We start from the raw sequence: 18430 nt of genomic DNA, 5'->3' as shown, positions 1-18430 counted from the left end.
TTAACCAATCAAGGAGTCCCTAATCGCTATGAGTCCCTTTGTCCAGCAAAGTAAGGAACTTCAGGCTTCAACTTCTGAGGTGCATAATAAGAACTGCCAAACATAACCGAGCTGAAGGATTGACATTGCTCAATGGCCAACACTTGTTTAGTCAAGACCTTTAATGAATCAACAATCAGCTGTAATATAACAGAATTATTCCCACTTCCAGCCATGCTGTGATACCAAAATGATGCAAACCCGAATGGGTAAGCAATCCAAGATCAAATTTGGAAGAGGGTTCTGATCTGAATATGGTTTGAGTGGGTTATGGGTAGGTATGATCGAGCTTGATGGAGGGTGACTGCATGGAATGGATGATGCAGATGATGAGGCTGATGATAATTGAAGATGAAGACATATAGGTGGCAGCCTTGTAAGGCCCCGCAGTATTATTTACTTTATATTATTCCTGTGCTAACAGGTGCAGTGTAGGAATTACCAATGGAAGCTAGTTTGGGATGAAGACTGTTGTTTGGTGAGTGTTTTGGACACTGTACTGTGACTATGAAGTGGTATGGGACACTACATAGTTGTTTTACATTGTTTGGAACTTTGGAATATTATTAATACTAATGTGAGTTGTTGAAATAGAAGATTCCAAATGAAATGATATGATTGGCTGAATGGATGGATATATATATATATATATATAAAATAATATATATGGTTTGGTTTGGTTTGGTGTGGTTCGGTCCTCTTCCAGTTTGGTTCACTTGGTAACGTGTGTTGTAACTAGGTACATTGGAGTGTCTAGATTCATTATGCTCATGTTTAATGTGTTAATTGTGTGATTGTATGATTGTGCAATCGTAACATATTTGTAATATTCTCAAGATTATAAATAAAGTGGTGGCCTCTATCTCATCGACAAGCTAAATCATTCTCTCTTTTCTATCTTTCCCTCAACTATTCTATTGTTTTTGTAACTGTAAGATATGGAAATCAGTTCTAGAAGCTACCTTTGATGCAATAATCATAACCCCATACGATTGTTCCAAGAGTTAATTAGCATTTTCTGAGTTAGGAAGTATTTGTGTGCTGTGTTTGCATTAGGTCTGAAATTCTATGAGAAAGCCATGAAGTCTTTAGTTATGTCACACATTTCAAGGTGAACACTTTATTACTTCTATGTGAAATCTCAGTTGGTTTATTAGATCATATATTGTGTCCTCAGGGCAACAGCCCTTTTAAGAACTCAATTCAGGGGTCTACCGGTTGACCTCCAAGGTCTGTTGGTCAGCCTCTCAAGTCTGCCGGTCAACCTCCATATCAGCCGGCAAAACAGAACATACTTGTCATGGCGTCGCCATGGCGTCAAAAACAGAACATAGTTGTCATGGCGTCCTGGCGCTGGAGAGGGTTGCATGGCGACCTACGCCATGGCGTCCCTCTTCGATTTCTTCTTCCTGTCTTCGATTTCTTCTTCCTGTCTTCGATTTCTTCTTCCCTCTTCGATTTCTTCTTTCCCTCTTCAATTTCTTTCGATTTCTTCTTTCCCTCTTCGATTTCTGAATTTTCTTCTTAAAACTTGAGAAATAATAGAGAAAAAATAAAACATGGCTTGAGTATACATCTATTAACACATTAAAAATAGAGAAAATAAAAAATAAAACATGGTCGACATGCTCACCATGGCGGGCGACATGTCGGTATATCAACGTGACACCCCTCCACCAACTTGGATCGCCGTGACAACTATGAAACAGAATATTTCTTTGTTCATTAGACCCTGTTCTATTGGGTTTCAACTGGGGATTTTATTCCCTCTTATTCATGCATGAAAGTACTGTTAAATTATGTACACCAGAATACCATGGGGGTATTCTGGTCTTTTGGGTGTTTTATTTATTTTTTATTTATGTATTTATGAGCAAGGGTAGAAATGTAATTAGGGCTGTGACACTGTTCATGTGAACAGTGTCGTGAACAGTGTTTCCCCTTGTAATCTCTTTTATTATTATTATAAATAGAGAGCTTGACTGATCTAATTGATCATTCAAGCATTATTCCACAAACCTGTTTTGTTAACATGGCATCAGAGCCAAAATTTCTCTGATCTAAGTTTTCAAAACCCACCCCCTTCCTATCGTTTTTTCTTTCCTCCCCTTCTCTCGATTTCTTTTCTCTCCTTTTTTCCCCTTTGCTTCTCCTCCCTTCCTAAGGGCAGCACTACAGAGGTGATCATATGATCTAGTTGCTGCCCTATTCCCACCTCTGTTTTTCCCCTTTGAGATAATTTATTTGGTTCGATTGCTGCTGGTTCCTGTCTGCGATTTTTTGGAGTTTCCAGAATTTTGAAGCCCTAGCCACTACCATTGATCAAGGCTGGTTTTCTGCATATTGGACACTCATCTACGATCGGGACCAGCTGCCCTCAAGCCTTTTTTGGTTGTTGAAGACCCCTTCTCCCAATCGATTCCTCTTTTTTAGGGTTTTCTAAAACCCTGATCATTATCGATTTTTGGGAATTGGGCTGTTTGCTGCTGTTTTTTTATTGGAGCTTCTTCTCTTCATCAAGGACATCCTCTACAGGTTCCTGGACAGATTCGATCAAGCTTCTTCGTCAATTTTTTTTAGATCCCCATCACCACATCGATCTCCAATTTCGGGTTCTCTTCCAAAACCCTGACATTGTCGATCTCTGTAGAAGGGATCTCTCTGCTACTGCTATTTTTTGGGAGCTGTTTTGCCCTTCATATTGGCCCACTCGACCTTGATTTCAGCTCTTGGTTTGGTGTAATTGCTGGTTTTTCATTCTCCACAGCCTTGTTGCAACTATGGGTGACTCTGCTGATTCCACTGCAACTTCTAATCAACCTGGACATGAAAAATCAGATTATCATACTTTTCAGCCCAATCCCATCAAACTTGATGGCAGCAACTACCTATTGTGGTCTCGGTCAGCCTCTTTTGCTATTGCTGGCCGTGGTCTCACTGGCCACATTGATGGCACTGTTCCCATGCCTGCTGCCCCAGGTGCTGCCCTGACTCGCTGGCTTGCCAACAATGGTGTTCTCGTGTCTTATTTGATTGGTTCTATGACTTCAGACATTGCACATGGGTTCCTCCTTTTTGATACAGCTTCTCAGGTTTGGTCAGCCAGTAAGGAAACGTACGGACAGCTTGGTAATGATGCACAGGTCTATGAACTCAGGAAGAAGGTTCTTCATACTACTCAGGGGGACTTAACAGTCTCTAAATATTATGCTACTCTGCGCAACCTTTGGCAACAGTTGGACCACTTCTCTGATTACCAACCTGATAATGCTACTAATCTGGCTACCTATAAGAAACATGTGGATAAAATCAGGGTCTATGACTTCTTGGTTGGGTTGAATGTTGAGTATGACCCAATTCGTGTTCAAGTGTTGGGCCATTCCCCTTTTCCCAAACTTGAGCAGTCTTATGCCTTGGTCTCCTCTGAAGAAAATCGCCGAGCTGCTATGTTGCACCCTGCTGTCCCTGACAGATCAGCCCTTCAGACTACTGTACCAGCTCCTTCTACACCAGTTGGCACTCTCTCTGTGGGTGGTACTACTATCGACACTATAACTTGTGAGCATTGTCATAAGCCTTATCACACCAAGGACAAATGTTGGAAACTTCATGGGAAGCCTGCTGACTTTGAGGCTAAACGGGCTGCCAAGCGAAAACCAAAAACCAAGGCCAATCACTCTGAGTCTGTCACTGCAGCCCCTACTACTGACACTGGCCTATCTCAGGAGGATTTACAGGCATTCCTATGTGTGCTAAAGTCTTCCACTGCTGCTGCCTCTACTACACCAGCTACTGCCACTTCGTTTACTCCTTCAGGTTCACACTTTGTTCGGTCAGGTATTTCGTTTGGTGGTCATTATGCCTCTGTAGCTTCCCATCCTTGGATCATTGATTCTGGAGCTACAGATCACATGACCAGGTCCTCTAGCCTCTTCCATCGTTATTCTCCTACCTCTGGGAAAGACAAAGTCAAGGTGGTTGATGGTTCCCTTTCCTCCATTTTTGGAAAAGGAATCATTAACTGCACTCCTTCCCTTCCTTTGTCCAATGTTTTACATATTCCAAATTTTACTACTAACCTTCTTTCTACTAGTAGTATAACTCATGATCTTAACTGCAAAGTAACCTTTTTTCCTTCCCATTGTGTTTTTCAGGATCTAGACTCTGGGAAGACGATTGGATTGGGTAAAGTGCATGATGGCCTATACCTACTTGACGATGGATGTCTCACTCCACCTCCATTACTACCACTACATCAAAATTCCTTAGTATCTTTTGAAATTTATCAATGGCACTCTAGATTAGGTCACCCCCCCTTAAGCATCTTAACATCTTTATTTCCTACTTTGGTCAAACATTGTGATAAGACCGATTTCTTTTGTGAGGCTTGTGTTCTGGCCAAACAGACACATTCAACTTATTCTATTTCTAATAAAAGGAGTTCTTCACTTTTTCACTTAGTACATTCTGATGTTTGGGGCCCCAGTCGTAAGACTTCGGTTTCTGGTCACCATTGGTTTGTCTCTTTTATTGATTGTCATTCTAGACACATATGGGTTTATCTTTTACACACCAAAAGTCAAGTTTTTTCTTGTTTTCAGAATTTCCATAACATGGTCAAAACTCAGTTCAATGCTACTCTCAAAGTCTTGAGAAGTAATAATGGTACTGAGTATACAGAGACTCAATTTCAGAAATACCTTGCTGATAATGGGATTGTTCATCAGACAAGTTGTGTTGATACCCCAGCCCAAAATGGTATGGCTGAAAGGAAGAACCGACACTTGTTGGAAGTGGCCAGGGCGTTGATGTTTTCGCGCCATGTTCCCTCCCAATATTGGAGGGATGCTATTCTTACTGCAACCTATCTTATAAATCGGTTACCTTCCCATGTTCTTGACTCCCGCAGTCCGGCCGATATTTTACATGGGAATTCCACCTTTGTGGCTCCTCCCAAAGTTTTCGGTTGTGTGTGTTATGCCAGAGACACTAAACCTCATGGCAAATTTGATCCTCGTGGGTTAAGGTGTATTTTTTTGGGTTATTCTCCAACCCAGAAAGGTTATAAGTGTTACCACCCTCCTTCTCGTCATACTTTGGTCAGTATGGATGTGGTCTTTCATGAAAGTCTTGCCTATTATCAGTCTACACATCTTCAAGGGGAGAATTCTAGTTCCAGTGAAGATGTGCTTGTGTTTCCTCCCCTTGAAATTCCTCCTTTAGTTGCTGCCCAGCCTCCTACCGCTGCTGTCCAGCCTCCTTTGGCTGTTGTCCCTTTATCTGTAGGGACTCCTTTACAGGGGGAGTATGTAGGAAATAATGGCAGTAATGATCATTGTCAGGGGGAGTTGACTCCAGTCCAGAGAACCATCAGTGAATTTCAAAAGAAAATTGACAACTCTAATATCATCACCTACAAGAGACACTCCAACAGAGGGCAGCATCAATCCACTGTGGCACCAATACCTATCCAATTGCCAACCCAGGAGTTAGATCCTCCACCTCCTTGTGGTGAGACCTCTCCTTCCGATCTACCTATTGCTCATCGAAAAGGTACTAGAACTTGCACCCTACATCCCATTTCTCGCTTTGTTTCTTATAGTTCTCTTTCTCCATCTTTTCGTGCATTTGTGTCCTCTCTTTCTTCTGTTCCTATTCCTAAAAACTGGCAGGAAGCATATACAGATGGAAAGTGGAAGGCAACTATGTTGGAAGAAATGAGAGCTTTAGAAAAAAACAACACTTGGGATCTTGTAACCCTCTCTCCAGGAAAAAAACCAGTGGGATGTAAGTGGGTGTTTGTGGTCAAACAAAAGATTGATGGGTCTGTGGATCAGTATAAGGCACGTTTGGTTGCAAAGGACTTCACCCAAACATATGGGATTGACTATCAAGAGACTTTTGCCCCTGTTGCAAAATTGAATACAGTTCGGGTTTTACTGTCGTGTGCAGTTAATCTTGGATGGGATCTCCAACAGTTGGATGTGAAGAATGCCTTCCTAAATGGGGAACTTTGTGAGGAGGTATACATGGATATTCCACCAGGTTTTTCTTTTGACAATAATGATGGCAAGGTGTGCAAATTGAAGCGAGCATTGTATGGGCTGAAGCAGTCACCTCGAGCATGGTTTGGTCGGTTCCACAAGGCAATGACATCTGTTGGCTACAAACAAAGTAATGTTGATCATACTCTCTTTATAAAGAGGGCTGACGAGAAGCTCACTGTTCTTATAGTGTATGTGGATGACATTGTGGTTACAGGCAATGATGGGGATGAGATCAGCCGGTTGAAGAGGTTTCTTGGGCAGGAATTCGAGATTAAAGATTTAGGGCCGCTACGGTACTTTCTTGGGATTGAGGTTGCCAGATCTTCTAAAAGCATCTTTCTCTCCCAAAGGAAGTATGTCCTAGGCTTGTTGGCTGAAACTGGTCTGTTAGGATGTCACCCTTCAGATACTCCTATGGAGGCTACTGTTCGTCTCAAAGAAAAGGAGGGTGAACATGTTGATAAAGGCCGGTACCAACGCCTAGTGGGAAAGCTGATTTATCTCTCACACACTCATCCAGATATTGTTGTTGCTATGAGTACTGTGAGTCAGTTCATGCATGATCCCTATTCTTCTCACATGGAGGCTGTTATTCGGATTCTTCACTACTTGAAGTCAGCTCCTGGAAAAGGCATTCTTCTGTCTCCTAATGGTAACCTACAGGTAGAGGTGTATACCGATCTTGACCGGGCTGGTTCGCAGATCGGAAGTCTATCTCTGGGTCTTGTTCTTTTGCGGTGGCAATTTGGTCACTTGGCGTAGCAAGAAGCAGAATGTGGTGGCTCGTTCTAGTGCTGAAGCCGAGTTTCGGGCTATGGCACAAGGCATTTGTGAGTTACTTTGGTTGAAAGGCTTGCTACAAGATCTTGATGTTCCTGTTCATCTTCCCATGATGTTGTACTGTGATAACAAAGCTGTAATCAGCATTGCACACAACCCGGTACAGCATGATCGCACTAAACATGTTGAAGTGGACAGACATTTCATCAAGGAAAAGCTGGAAGAAGGGTTGATTTGTGTTCCCTTTGTGAAGTCTGCTGATCAGGTTGCTGATATCTTCACTAAGGGATTATCTGGGAAATTGTTCCATCCCATTCTAGTCAAGTTGGGCATGATTGATATATTTACACCAACTTGAGGGGGAGTGTTTTGTTAACAAGTACATACACAAACATGTTTACTTTGCTCTCTATAGAACCTTGAAAATTCTATTAAGAGTCTATACAAATACTTCATAAGTATGGAAACATGAAATACTTCATGTATATTGGACAACTTTGGTGGTAATGCAGGTCTGTATGCTACCTGTCCAATCCTCTCAGGTACTTCAAATGTTCCTATATACCTTGGATTTAATTTACCTTTCATTTCCAAATTTCATTATACCTTTCTTTGGTGCAACACGTAGGAAACTTTGTCATCCACTCCAAATTCCAATGGTTTCCTTCTGACATCTGCATAACTTTTCTGACTACTTTGGGCTGTTTGCATTCTTTTCTATTACTACTAAGAACCAAGCTGGACCAAACCAAACCAAACCAAACCAAACTGGACCGAACCAAACTAAACCATATATTATTTTAGTAATATATATCTATATGTATGTATACATGTACATATATATGTACATTTAGCCAATAATACCATTTCATTAGGAATCTTCTATTTCAACAACTCACATTAGTATTAATAATATTCCAGACAATGTAAAACAACTATATAGTGTCCCATACCATTAAATAGTCACAGTACAGTATCCAGAACACTCACCAAACAACAGTCTTATCCCAAACTAGCTTCTATTGGCAATTCCTACACTGCACCAATCAGCACAGGAATAAAATAAGGTAAATAATACTGCAGTGCCTTACATCATCCCCTCCTAATAAGAATTTCGTCCTCGGAATTAAACATACCTTGATCAATAAGTAGGTGAGGATGTATAGTTGCATTTCATCTTCTAGTTCCTATGATGTTTCTGGATTTGCATGATTCCTCCATAGCACTTTCACTATTGAAACTGTACAGTTCCAGATTACTTTCTCTTTACGGTCCAATATTTCCAAAGGTTTTTCTTCATATGAAAGATCCTCCTTCAATTGTAATGGCTTACAACGTAAAACATGAGATGGATCAACAACATACTTCTTAAGTATGGAAACATAAAATACATCATGTATATTGGACAACTTGGTGGTAATGCAAGTTTGTATGCTACCTGTCCAATCGTCTCAAGTACTTCAAATGGTCCTATATACCTTGGACTTAATTTACCTTTCATTCCAAATTTCATTATACCTTTCTTTGGTGCAACACGTAGGAAAACTTTGTCGTCTACTCCAAATTCCAATGGTTTCCTTCTGACATCTTCAACACTTTAACACTCCCCCTGAAGTTGGTGCATAGATATCACGCATGCCCAACTTGGAAACAATAGGTGGAAGGTTTTAAGCCTTTAGTGAACACATCGGCCAGTTGATTCTCAGTAGTAACAGAAAAGAATGCAAACAGCCCAACGTAGTTTGGTTCGGTCCAGCTTGGTTTGGATTTGTTTGGTTCGATTTGACTTGCCTTGGTATGGCTCATATGAACCATTGGTCCAACCATGGGTTCGATTGAACCCAAGGGATGAAGACGGATTGAGTTAGCCTTGGGCTGCTGCCAAGTAACAAGGAGGAGGTGTATTAGTAGAAGTAGGAGGTGGCTGATAGAGAAGCAATAAGCTGGTGGTGGCTTCCAGTAGGAGGTGGCTGTTGAAGCTGTATGATGAGAAGGAGGAAGTGGTAGTAGAAATTTGACCAAGGAAAGAGGTCACTGGAAAAGTTAGAAGCTGGAGGTGGCTGATAAGGCTGCCTAAGTTAAGCTGGTGGTGGCTAGGAGCTTTGATTAAGAGGCTGTCTAAATGAAGCTAGTGGTGGAAAAGTTACAAGCTAGAGGTGGCTAGTTGATTGACTAAGGAAAGAATAGGGAAGAGGGAGTCCTACGTTAGATCTAGGGGAGTTGTTTTGAGCTGCCTATGTTGCTGTGGAGCTAAGGAAAAGAAGAAAAAGAGAAGAGTTGGAGATTGAAAATAGTTGCTGGAATTCTCCAGCTAAGGAGAAGAGGAAAAGAAGATTGATTAAGGAAAGAAAGAAGAAGAAGAGAAGAAGGGAAATAGGAGCAGCTTTTGAAGAATTGCTGCTGGAAATGTGGAGCTGGTTATGTTGTTGTGGAGCTAAAGAAGAAAGGAGGGAAAAGGTGTGTTGTGTTGCAGAGATTTCGAAGTTGAGTTGTTGCTGGAGGTGATAGTAGAAGAAAGATTTGAAAGAGGAAGATAGAGAAGAATTGTTGAATCTACAATTTAAGCGAAGGAAGAATATTGCTGGTTCAGAAGTTGAAAGAGGAAAACAGAGAAAGAGAAAGGAAATTGAAAGAATAGAATTCCTAAGGCACACCTTATAGGAACTCTACTTGAAGCCTGTGATTGGCAAATAAGGTATAGGTGAGTTGATATACATAATCGACGGATATTGTATATTGTGATGCAAGAATGGAATGTATGTGATGGCATGTTATCAATAGCAGATTGAATAGTACATTTATGTATCGAGTTGTGAATACTCATATGAATGAACTGTTATTGTATGAATAAATGTTGTACATTGTGGTAATGCATGAATTGGATATGTTGTATGATGTATGTTACCATGCAAGTTATTAATTATAGTTAACAACTATGAGTGCATGTTAAATGAATGAAAGAATGCCTCTTGAAATGCTTGTTTTGCAATAAGAGGTAACTATTGAATTGCATGTTCATGCATTAAACCTCACTTAGCAGGGGGAGAAGTGAAATGTATACTGAGTTGTTATCTCATTTAGCAGGGGGGAGGAACAAGGTACTAAAACTTGGAACTCGACCCCAACTCGACCCAAGGAAAAACCGAGATCTCGGTTGAGTTAGTGCATTTTTTTTTTCAACTCGATGGGTTTTAGACCTAGTTTGGGTCTGAAACTTGGTATTCAGCCTATTTTAGACTATTAAACACAATGGCATTATCAGATTTTGCAAAAACAAAGTCCAAATAGGAGTTTAACTTCGGACCCTAAATTGGTAGGCGACGACGTACTAAAATACCCTACTCTACACATACTTTAGTAATAGAAAGCATTAAAGCAAGCAAAACATTCAATTAATAGCTAAACAACTTAAATAAGCATTAGACATTTTAAAGTGTACAATACATCAATCTATTTAACAATGTTACATTACATAAAATGTGATTGAGTAATGAACTCAGTCCCAAAACTATCCACATAGAATTCCCATGTCACAGTGTTGTTGTAGTATTGCACATAGTTTGATACAACATTCATATAAGTGTTGTCATCAAAATATGCCAAATCTCCTATCAAATGTGCAGCTGAATCAACTCTCCCGCAGGTTACAACTTCAAATCCAGAGTCAAAATGACTCACAACCTTCAAATGAAGAAGAAAACAGCCTTTGGACAAAACTCGATCGAGTTCTGTCGAGTTAGGTGAATTTTAAAGAGGTAGGTAGATGGATTGAGATCTGGGTCGACCCGAGATCTCGACCGAGAAAGTGTACTTTTTTAACTCGTATAGCAACTCGACTCGACTTCTCAAAAAAACTGGTCGAGATCTCGCGAGATCTTCTTAGAGAAATTATGAAGTGGAAGTGATGGAAGTCATGCATTATGCACATGATGCAATGTTTTTATAAATAAAACATTGTGACATTGAAATTGTATCAATGAGTATGCATATGAAGATATGCTCTTGAATTGAATAGCATGATTATGTGTTGTCACTCACTGGGCTGTTAGCTCATCCTATATGTTGTATATATTATATGCAGGCCAAAAGTATGCGGACAAGGGCAAGGGAATTACCAAGGAAGAACCATAGAAGTTTTATTTGCTTTACTTTTTGGGATCAAATGTATGTATGTATATATGTATGTGTGTGTATATATATATATATATATATATATATATATATATATATATAGAATGTCAATGTAAAGAACCAGACAAAATATGTACTTACTTTGTTAAGTAAGTTTTTAGTTTGTTACCATCAAATCTTACTCAGTTTTGTATGGACTATACATAACCCTAATATAAACAGTAAGTCTTCCGCTTGTATTACATTCTGCTGTGTTATAGGTATAGATGTTAGATTCCTTTGCTTGTGTATGGTATGGTTTTACCCTGTGCAGTCCCAGCTATGTCTGGTTAGTTGGGATCGTTACAAGCCTAGAGTCCCACTAGTTGCCCAACCGTCGGAGTCCCACCTGATCCCAGTTGAGTCTCACAAGCAAAAGTTCTCCAAGAGAGCAATTTGTTTTCAATTCATGCTTGCCAAGAGAGGCTCCCATGGTTTCTCTTTATATAACCCAACTGTGGAGCTAAATACCTCTTGCAACCACAAATTACATTAAAGGGACTTTTGGGATTTCAAGACAAGTATTTCCCAAGAAGTCAAATTGAAAAGTCCTATGCCACAATCAAAACTTAGCACTAGACTCTAGACTACTACTTTGGAAACTGAAAAAGACTAAGTAATAGTTCTAGGAATAAGGACGGCCCATAATCATACCTTGGAATTAATGTCGTCCTAGCCAGATGTTAGATCTACTAGGAACCAGGTCAAACAAAATTCTGTTAAGCTACTGGATTTGGGGGCAGATTTTGAGGAACTTGGTCAAGGCAAGGGTTAGACTTGGGGTATTGGGTTTGAATTTTATAGGATAAAGCAGGGCAGGCTTAGGGGAGTCTAAAGAACCTGGTTTGATGAGTTTTGATTGAGAATTTCAAAAACCAGAAATTAGGGTTTCGGGTTTTGAAATCTGGAAAAAAGGGGATTGCTGAAATCTAGGACTTAGAATGAGAATTCAGGGCAGGGGTTCAGGTTGAGTTTCCCAAAGGCTGAGAAGAACACTCGGCCAAGGTTTGGTGAAATTTGGGTGGTTGGAAATGATTCAGGTAGAATTTAGGTTTCTTGGTTTTTAATGGAGGTGAGGGGATTTGAGGTTTAGGTGCTAGGAAGGGGCTGAGATTGCTGTCGAGTGTAAGTGAGGTGGTAGGGGAGCTGTGGTTGAAATATTAAAGGGGTTTAATGGTGAAAATGGTTCAGCTGAGGTTCTTAAGTTTTAGGGTTTAAGGGGAGATGAAGGGAGTTAGGGTTTCAGAAATTGGATGGGGCTGGAATTGGGATCGAGTGAGGGGAATGGTCTAGGGATGCTGTGACTGAAAGTTTGATGGATTCTAATGGAGGAATAAGCTAGAAAGTAATTGCAGCAATTAGAACACTTACTGGATTTGTAGAACAGCAACTAGAAGCTGTAGAAGAGAACCCCCCGATCTGAACAAATGCTGGAGTCTTACCAATCCCTCCCTTGAATCCACAAGGCAAGCTCACAAGGGAGCTGGGCAGCAGCAACTATGGCAGCAAACTTTGAAACAAACTTTAGCAAAATGAGTAGTGGGGAGCCTCCCACGATTTACTTAGTTATATAAGGCTGAAAGCCGAAAACCTAATACAAGATCCTCTAGGGACCAATAGGAATACAAGGTCCTCTAAGGACCAATAGAAATAGGTTAACTCCTAGCCAATAGGAGTGAATCACTTAAATTGAACCAAAGGTTGAACCTGGTTCAAATTAAGTTTACAAAATAAACCTGGTTCAAATTAAGTTTTACAAAAGAAGCTAAGCATAGAATAAAAACTAAGGCTCCTCAATCGGCCCTACGCTCCTTAGGGCTGTCTCTTCTTCTTGCGGCTGCTTGGACCTGCATCAGAAATACAAAAAGACAAGTACTAAAAACTAGGAGATACACTAGTGGCTACTAGACTTCTACCTAGAAACATGAAAGGACTCTTAAATAAACCTAGGAAATACGAGAAAACTCTTTGAACTTCATAAGTCATAACTACTTAACAGAATTTGTTGAAGCTGTTGCCATGTGGACCCCACTTCCAAAGACCATGCAAGGGCTAGGCCTTGGGCTGGGCCAGCAGTACGATAATGCCCTGCATCAGGTAGTTTTGAAACAAGGGACAAAATGAAAGATAACGAATCAAGGAGGGGGGGAGTGTTATCGTCTTCAACCTCCAGCCTAAGCAAGGAGGTGGAAAACAGGAACCTACGAAGGAGAAAATCCTCCTCAAGATAGAATGGACCAATGTGGAATTTCAGGACCTGAATCACAACTCATAACCCTATGAAATCCAAGTGATAACCCAGCGAAACAGCCCTCGAATCATCAAAGAAAGCTATCTGCAATTGTTCCTGGCAGTAGAGCAGGAAGGAACCCAACCTGAAACTTGATCTTAGAACCCCCAAATGAGGCAACCTTCTAACCTCCGTTTACAATTTGAATCGCTCCAGGGTAAGAAGTAATGTAGTCCTAGAATAGGAAATAATCCTACTAGGAGCCAGGTGAAATCAGATTCTGATCGAGTCTGCTGTTTGGGGCAGATTTGGGGCTGTTTAGGGCTAACCTAGGGTTTAGGCTAGGGTTAGGGGTGAATGTGATATATGGTAATGATCAGCAGGTCTAGGGGACTATTTTGATATAAAAAATAAGATTTGGATCAATTTAGAATTCCTGCAGAATTGGGGTTAGGGTTTCGGGTTTTAGAAATTAAGAAAAATTACCAAAACTAGGGTTTTGAGTGGGATCTAAGGGCTAGGACTGAGGTCGAGTTTTCTAAACAGTAAGGGGAAGGTTCGACTGTAATATGGGCTGAATTGAATGGCTAATTAGGCCAGAACAGGTTTTTTGACTATTTTGGGTTTAGTGGAGATGAAGGGGAATTAGGGTTTAGCTATGGAAGATGAGGCAGCAGGCTAGGTCGAATGGAGGGGTTGATGTAGTGATGCTGTGTCTGAAGTTTGAAGGGATTTGGCTGATAGAATATGGCTGGACTGAATTTAGAACACTAGGGTTTATGAAATTAAAATAGAAAATAAAGGGATCGAATGGGGAAGGAGAAGGAATGATAAAAAACAGAAATTAAACTCAAACTCACCACTGGAATCCACCTGCAGCAGCTTGAATGATGAAGGATGAAACCACCTTCAGAGAGAGATCCTCCCAGCCGTCACGGTGTAAGGAGTCGCAGGAATCCACCCACCCTTTCCACCTTGAAATCCACAAGGATGCACACTCAAAGGAGCAGAACAACAACAGCAGTCGGCCAGCAGCAGGAAAACAGTCTTTTTTTCAAATTTCAATGTGTGGGAGCCTCCCACGATTTAATATATTTATAATATGGCTTTATGCCAAGTCCTAATACAAATTAAAGTCTTCTCCTTCAAAAATCGTGGAAGAAGGGAGAGATTTAATCTAACTTAACTAATTTAAAACAGTAAATTGGCAAAGATACCCCTACTAACTTAAAAATAAAAGAATCTAACTTAAAACAACTAATTTAAAAGAAGATTCCATACTAGCCAATAGGATATAAGGACCTATTAACCAATAGGAACACTTCACTTAAATTAGACCAAATGAACCAATTGGGTGCAACCAATTCTAAACCGGTTCAATCTAAAAACAGGAAAATAAACTAAGTATTGGGTTAATCCCTTATGCAACCTATATACCCCTACTTTAAGCTCATTAAAGTGGCCTAATACATAAAAAAAAAAACCCTTGGAAACAAAGGCCCAACATGTATATAACCCAACCCTAGGCCTATTTCTAATGAAATAAGCCCTATTTGGTGATGATTCTGCATCAAGTAGACAAATACCCAAATTTCAGCCCAAACTGATAGAACCCCAACAAGTTCAAACCCAAAGTTCAGGACTGCCCGTATCATTGAACAGAACAGGGGAAGAAAGTAAAGGAGGAGGAGAGAGGGTCTCTCTAGAAAGGGAAGAGAAAGAAGAAGAGAGGAGGGGGGGGAAGGGATCGCAAGCCAACAGGCTTCAACCAAACAACTCACTATTTCATTTCAATCAACTACTCCAATCTTTGGGTTACATATATATTTATAAAAACCAAAAAACAAAGACTCATAATTACTTCATAAAACATAGACTAACAAAATAGAAACAAAATAAAACTCGAACTCAAAATTTCCCTACATGTCTAATAGCTATCCCAAAATAAAAGATTATATACAATATCTTTCCCAAATAAAATAAATTCTAAATATCCTACTGAACAAGAACAAGGTTGGTCAGGGTTCCGGGGTACGAGTCGGTTCAACCACGAATCTGCATCACTCCATCAATCATACAGGTCAGATTTATCTTGCGCATCTCAAGTTCTTTCTATTCTGTTATTACACTTCCGTTAGTATCTTAACTTCTGTTGTTTAGCTCTAATCGCCATTCTGATTTCAAAAATCTAATCTTTTCAATCAATGCTTGAAATTCTACAACAACTAGGATTTTAAAATTCTCATTCTGAATCTGTTTTCTACCGTAAGTTTTCAGTTTGAATTCTACTGCAATTGTTGATTCTAGATCTGCATTCAAAATCAGATTTTGCTGTTGAATCTTTGGAATCCTACTACTACCCTGGTTTCTTAAACCTTCAGTTTCAGTAACTGATTTCAACTTCTGGTTCCAGAACAGCATTCTGTTGTTATCTCTGGTTTCCTATTGCTATTATGTCAATAATCAGATATTCAGATTACCATTAGCTGTTGTTTTGAATCTTCAACTTGACTTTTATGGTTTTCAGATTTCCTACCTCCCTACCTTACCGAACACTTGACCAGATTACCAGGCAGATCAGACCTCCCTACCATGAAAGTGGGTTCATAAAATGTTATTCACAACATATTCAAAATATTGACCCAGTTCACCTTTATGATAAAAGATTTCCTACCCGGCACAGACCCTGTAACCTTACTGGATCAACACACTTAGTTGTGCCATGTGGTATGGTGATGTGGCAATTTTAACTGTTGGATATTTAGGGAATTATCTAGATTTGACAAAGATCAAATTTCATCTGCAAATTCAATCATTTAACCCCATGTGTGTCCGTGAACCCTATTGGTAGTCCAGAATTCTTTTAATACTCTATTTTGCCATGTATTGAACTGTGTTTGGACTGAAACTTAGATATGTGGACATTGGACCTTGGGGTCGACCTGTCCACCAAATTTCAGCCTCCTTGCACCTGCCGCGTGGCAATAAATGTGTGCACACTAGCTAAGGTTAAATGCTCCATGCAGATCAGGAAACACTTGCCCCACCTTTATATCACCGTTTCACGATGTCAAATTTTATAACAATTTTTGAGGAACGTCAACAAAACAACATTGTAATGAAGAATTGCAACAAAAAATCTAATGAAGAATTTTTGGGAAAACCTTGCCCCACCTTTATATTCAAAATTTCAACGATATAATATCAATTATCAAGTTCTTACTAATGTAAGGAGAAAAATCCCCTCCTTTTTTCGATTTCACCCATCCAAAATAAAGAGATTTCACCAACGCTTATCGAAATTTTGTTGAATTTTGAGCTTCACTTGTCATAATTCCCCCCCCCATCAACATTCCTACATAGTTTTTTAGTTATTTCTATGGATCCATGTTGCATCTTAGCAAATAATAAACTCTACTAAACTTTATAATATGTGCAGTACAATCTTAGCCTCCAACTAGACAATTTATGGAAGGTTCACAGATTAAGAAAATAAGGAACTCACTTGTTCAATGATGCATACTGATTCTTCCTTTACATGCCTCATCTTGGGGAATCTAAAGATGCCAATAAAAAGTTTAGAATGTCATTAAAAGAAAAGAAAATTGTAAGAAAACAAAGAATGTATCATTTTATTGGACTCGAGCGTAACATACAAATTTCTATGTATTTCAAGTTCAGGAAGACCACGATCTTTGCATTAAGAATAACCAACCCTTTTAACTAGACACTATTTGTGGAATACCAAAGGTTAGAGCAAAAGACCTAAACAAATCTGCACCTTCTAATTGACAAGTAATGGTCCAGTGACGAGTCTGGATCAACCTACTCACTGTAAAAAGCACCACTCTCTATGAACTGGCAGTAAGCTGGACCCACTTGCTTTAATGGATGCTCCATCCACCAACAACAGAGCAGTGCAGCCTCATCCTTAATACAATTTATATCGTACTACAGTTGAAATCTTTGCACAACACAAGTGTGAAATTAAAATGAAAAGGAGAAAAAGAGAAATGACTATTATGTTAAGAATACCAGGCCGTGGTCATGACTCATCATCCACATTGTAAAACCCAATGCCAAAACCAGCCAGGCCATTCAATCAGATTTTTGCTATTAGATGGTATGTTCGGCCTCCCCCAGCTGGGATTCCGTGACTTATTGAAGCGGCTGGAACGTGCCAACCAAAAGGATGCCTTAACATTTGAAAATCCAAGATGACCCACAAGATTGCAGTTTTGCCTACTGATTTTGGACCATTACATCGTGCGGCTCGTGCATGCTCTAAACCCAAACGGATAGATAGACAGAATAGTGTCTATTTTGTCACCAACAATCCAATGGGTGGTGGCCCAACACTTGAAAAGGAAATCATTTCGCGACTGCATGCGCCACATTCAAAACATTCACGTTGCGATATATAGAACTGAGAAGAGTTCTCTAATAGTGGTTTTCCCACAGACAAATTTCTTCATAAAACAAAATATCAAGACTAAAACTCGACGGGTGGGAAATTTTTTACAGTAAAATTCAAACCAGAAAATACACCATAACACCCTCCAGCTCCCGATAAAACTCAAATACCCTTAAATCCTCAAAACTCATTCAAAAGAAACCCTAGAATCAGAACTTGTTAAGAGAACCAAATATTAAAACCTTATACATATTGACAGTTCCAGATATCATTACAAGGAAAAGAGAGCACCAGGAACACCCCCCTCCCCAAACAAAGAGAAAAACCAGCACAAACCCAATAATTTTAAAACAAATAGAGCTCACCCTCGATGTGTAACAATGAATAAAACGAGAAAGACGATGAGACGAGCTCCCTGGTTCTGGAATTTCGAACGGAAGTGGAAGAAATCGTTCGCGGCCTTCTTTTACAGCTTTAACGTGTTAATTACATAGACACGTTGAGCAGAAATGATTTGAGAAAAAAAAAAAAAAGGAGGAACTGAAGGAAGATAGGTTAGTAGTACAACGTTACTACAATATTATTACTTACGCTTCGTTGCTTTTCAACACTGCTGATGATAGTGACAGGGATGCTAACTTGCGCGGGTATAAACCTTGCTCAGTTGCTATTTTAACCTAAGCCAACCCTTTCAAGTCTCCTGTAACCCGTTTGGCTCTTTTGGCTTGCCTCATATGCTTTCAATTTGGC

The 18430-nt window shown here is 39.8% G+C and overlaps 1 protein-coding gene across 3 annotated transcripts in view; it reads right to left on the bottom strand.

The window, feature by feature from the left end:
- LOC122667816 (nodulin homeobox) overlaps positions 1–18131 on the bottom strand; it is a 52644-nt gene extending 34513 nt beyond the window's left edge. Inside the window, exons 1-2 of one of the 3 annotated variants that reach the window (XM_043864259.1) lie at positions 18046–18131; positions 16772–16823 (exon numbers count right to left, since the gene is read on the bottom strand). In XM_043864259.1, the coding sequence (XP_043720194.1) occupies positions 16772–16813 (42 nt within the window). In that variant the 5' untranslated portion in view covers positions 16814–16823; positions 18046–18131. Of the gene's footprint in view, positions 1–16771; positions 16824–17091; positions 17216–18045 lie in introns of those variants that run through there. The other 2 variants (XM_043864260.1, XM_043864258.1) reach the window with 2 other exon arrangements.
- Between the last annotated feature and the right edge of the window lie 299 nt (positions 18132–18430).

Source organism: Telopea speciosissima, chromosome 7, assembly GCF_018873765.1.
Source record: "Telopea speciosissima isolate NSW1024214 ecotype Mountain lineage chromosome 7, Tspe_v1, whole genome shotgun sequence".
Classification (NCBI taxonomy): domain Eukaryota; kingdom Viridiplantae; phylum Streptophyta; class Magnoliopsida; order Proteales; family Proteaceae; genus Telopea; species Telopea speciosissima.
This window is presented reverse-complemented; position numbering and strand designations above follow the sequence as displayed.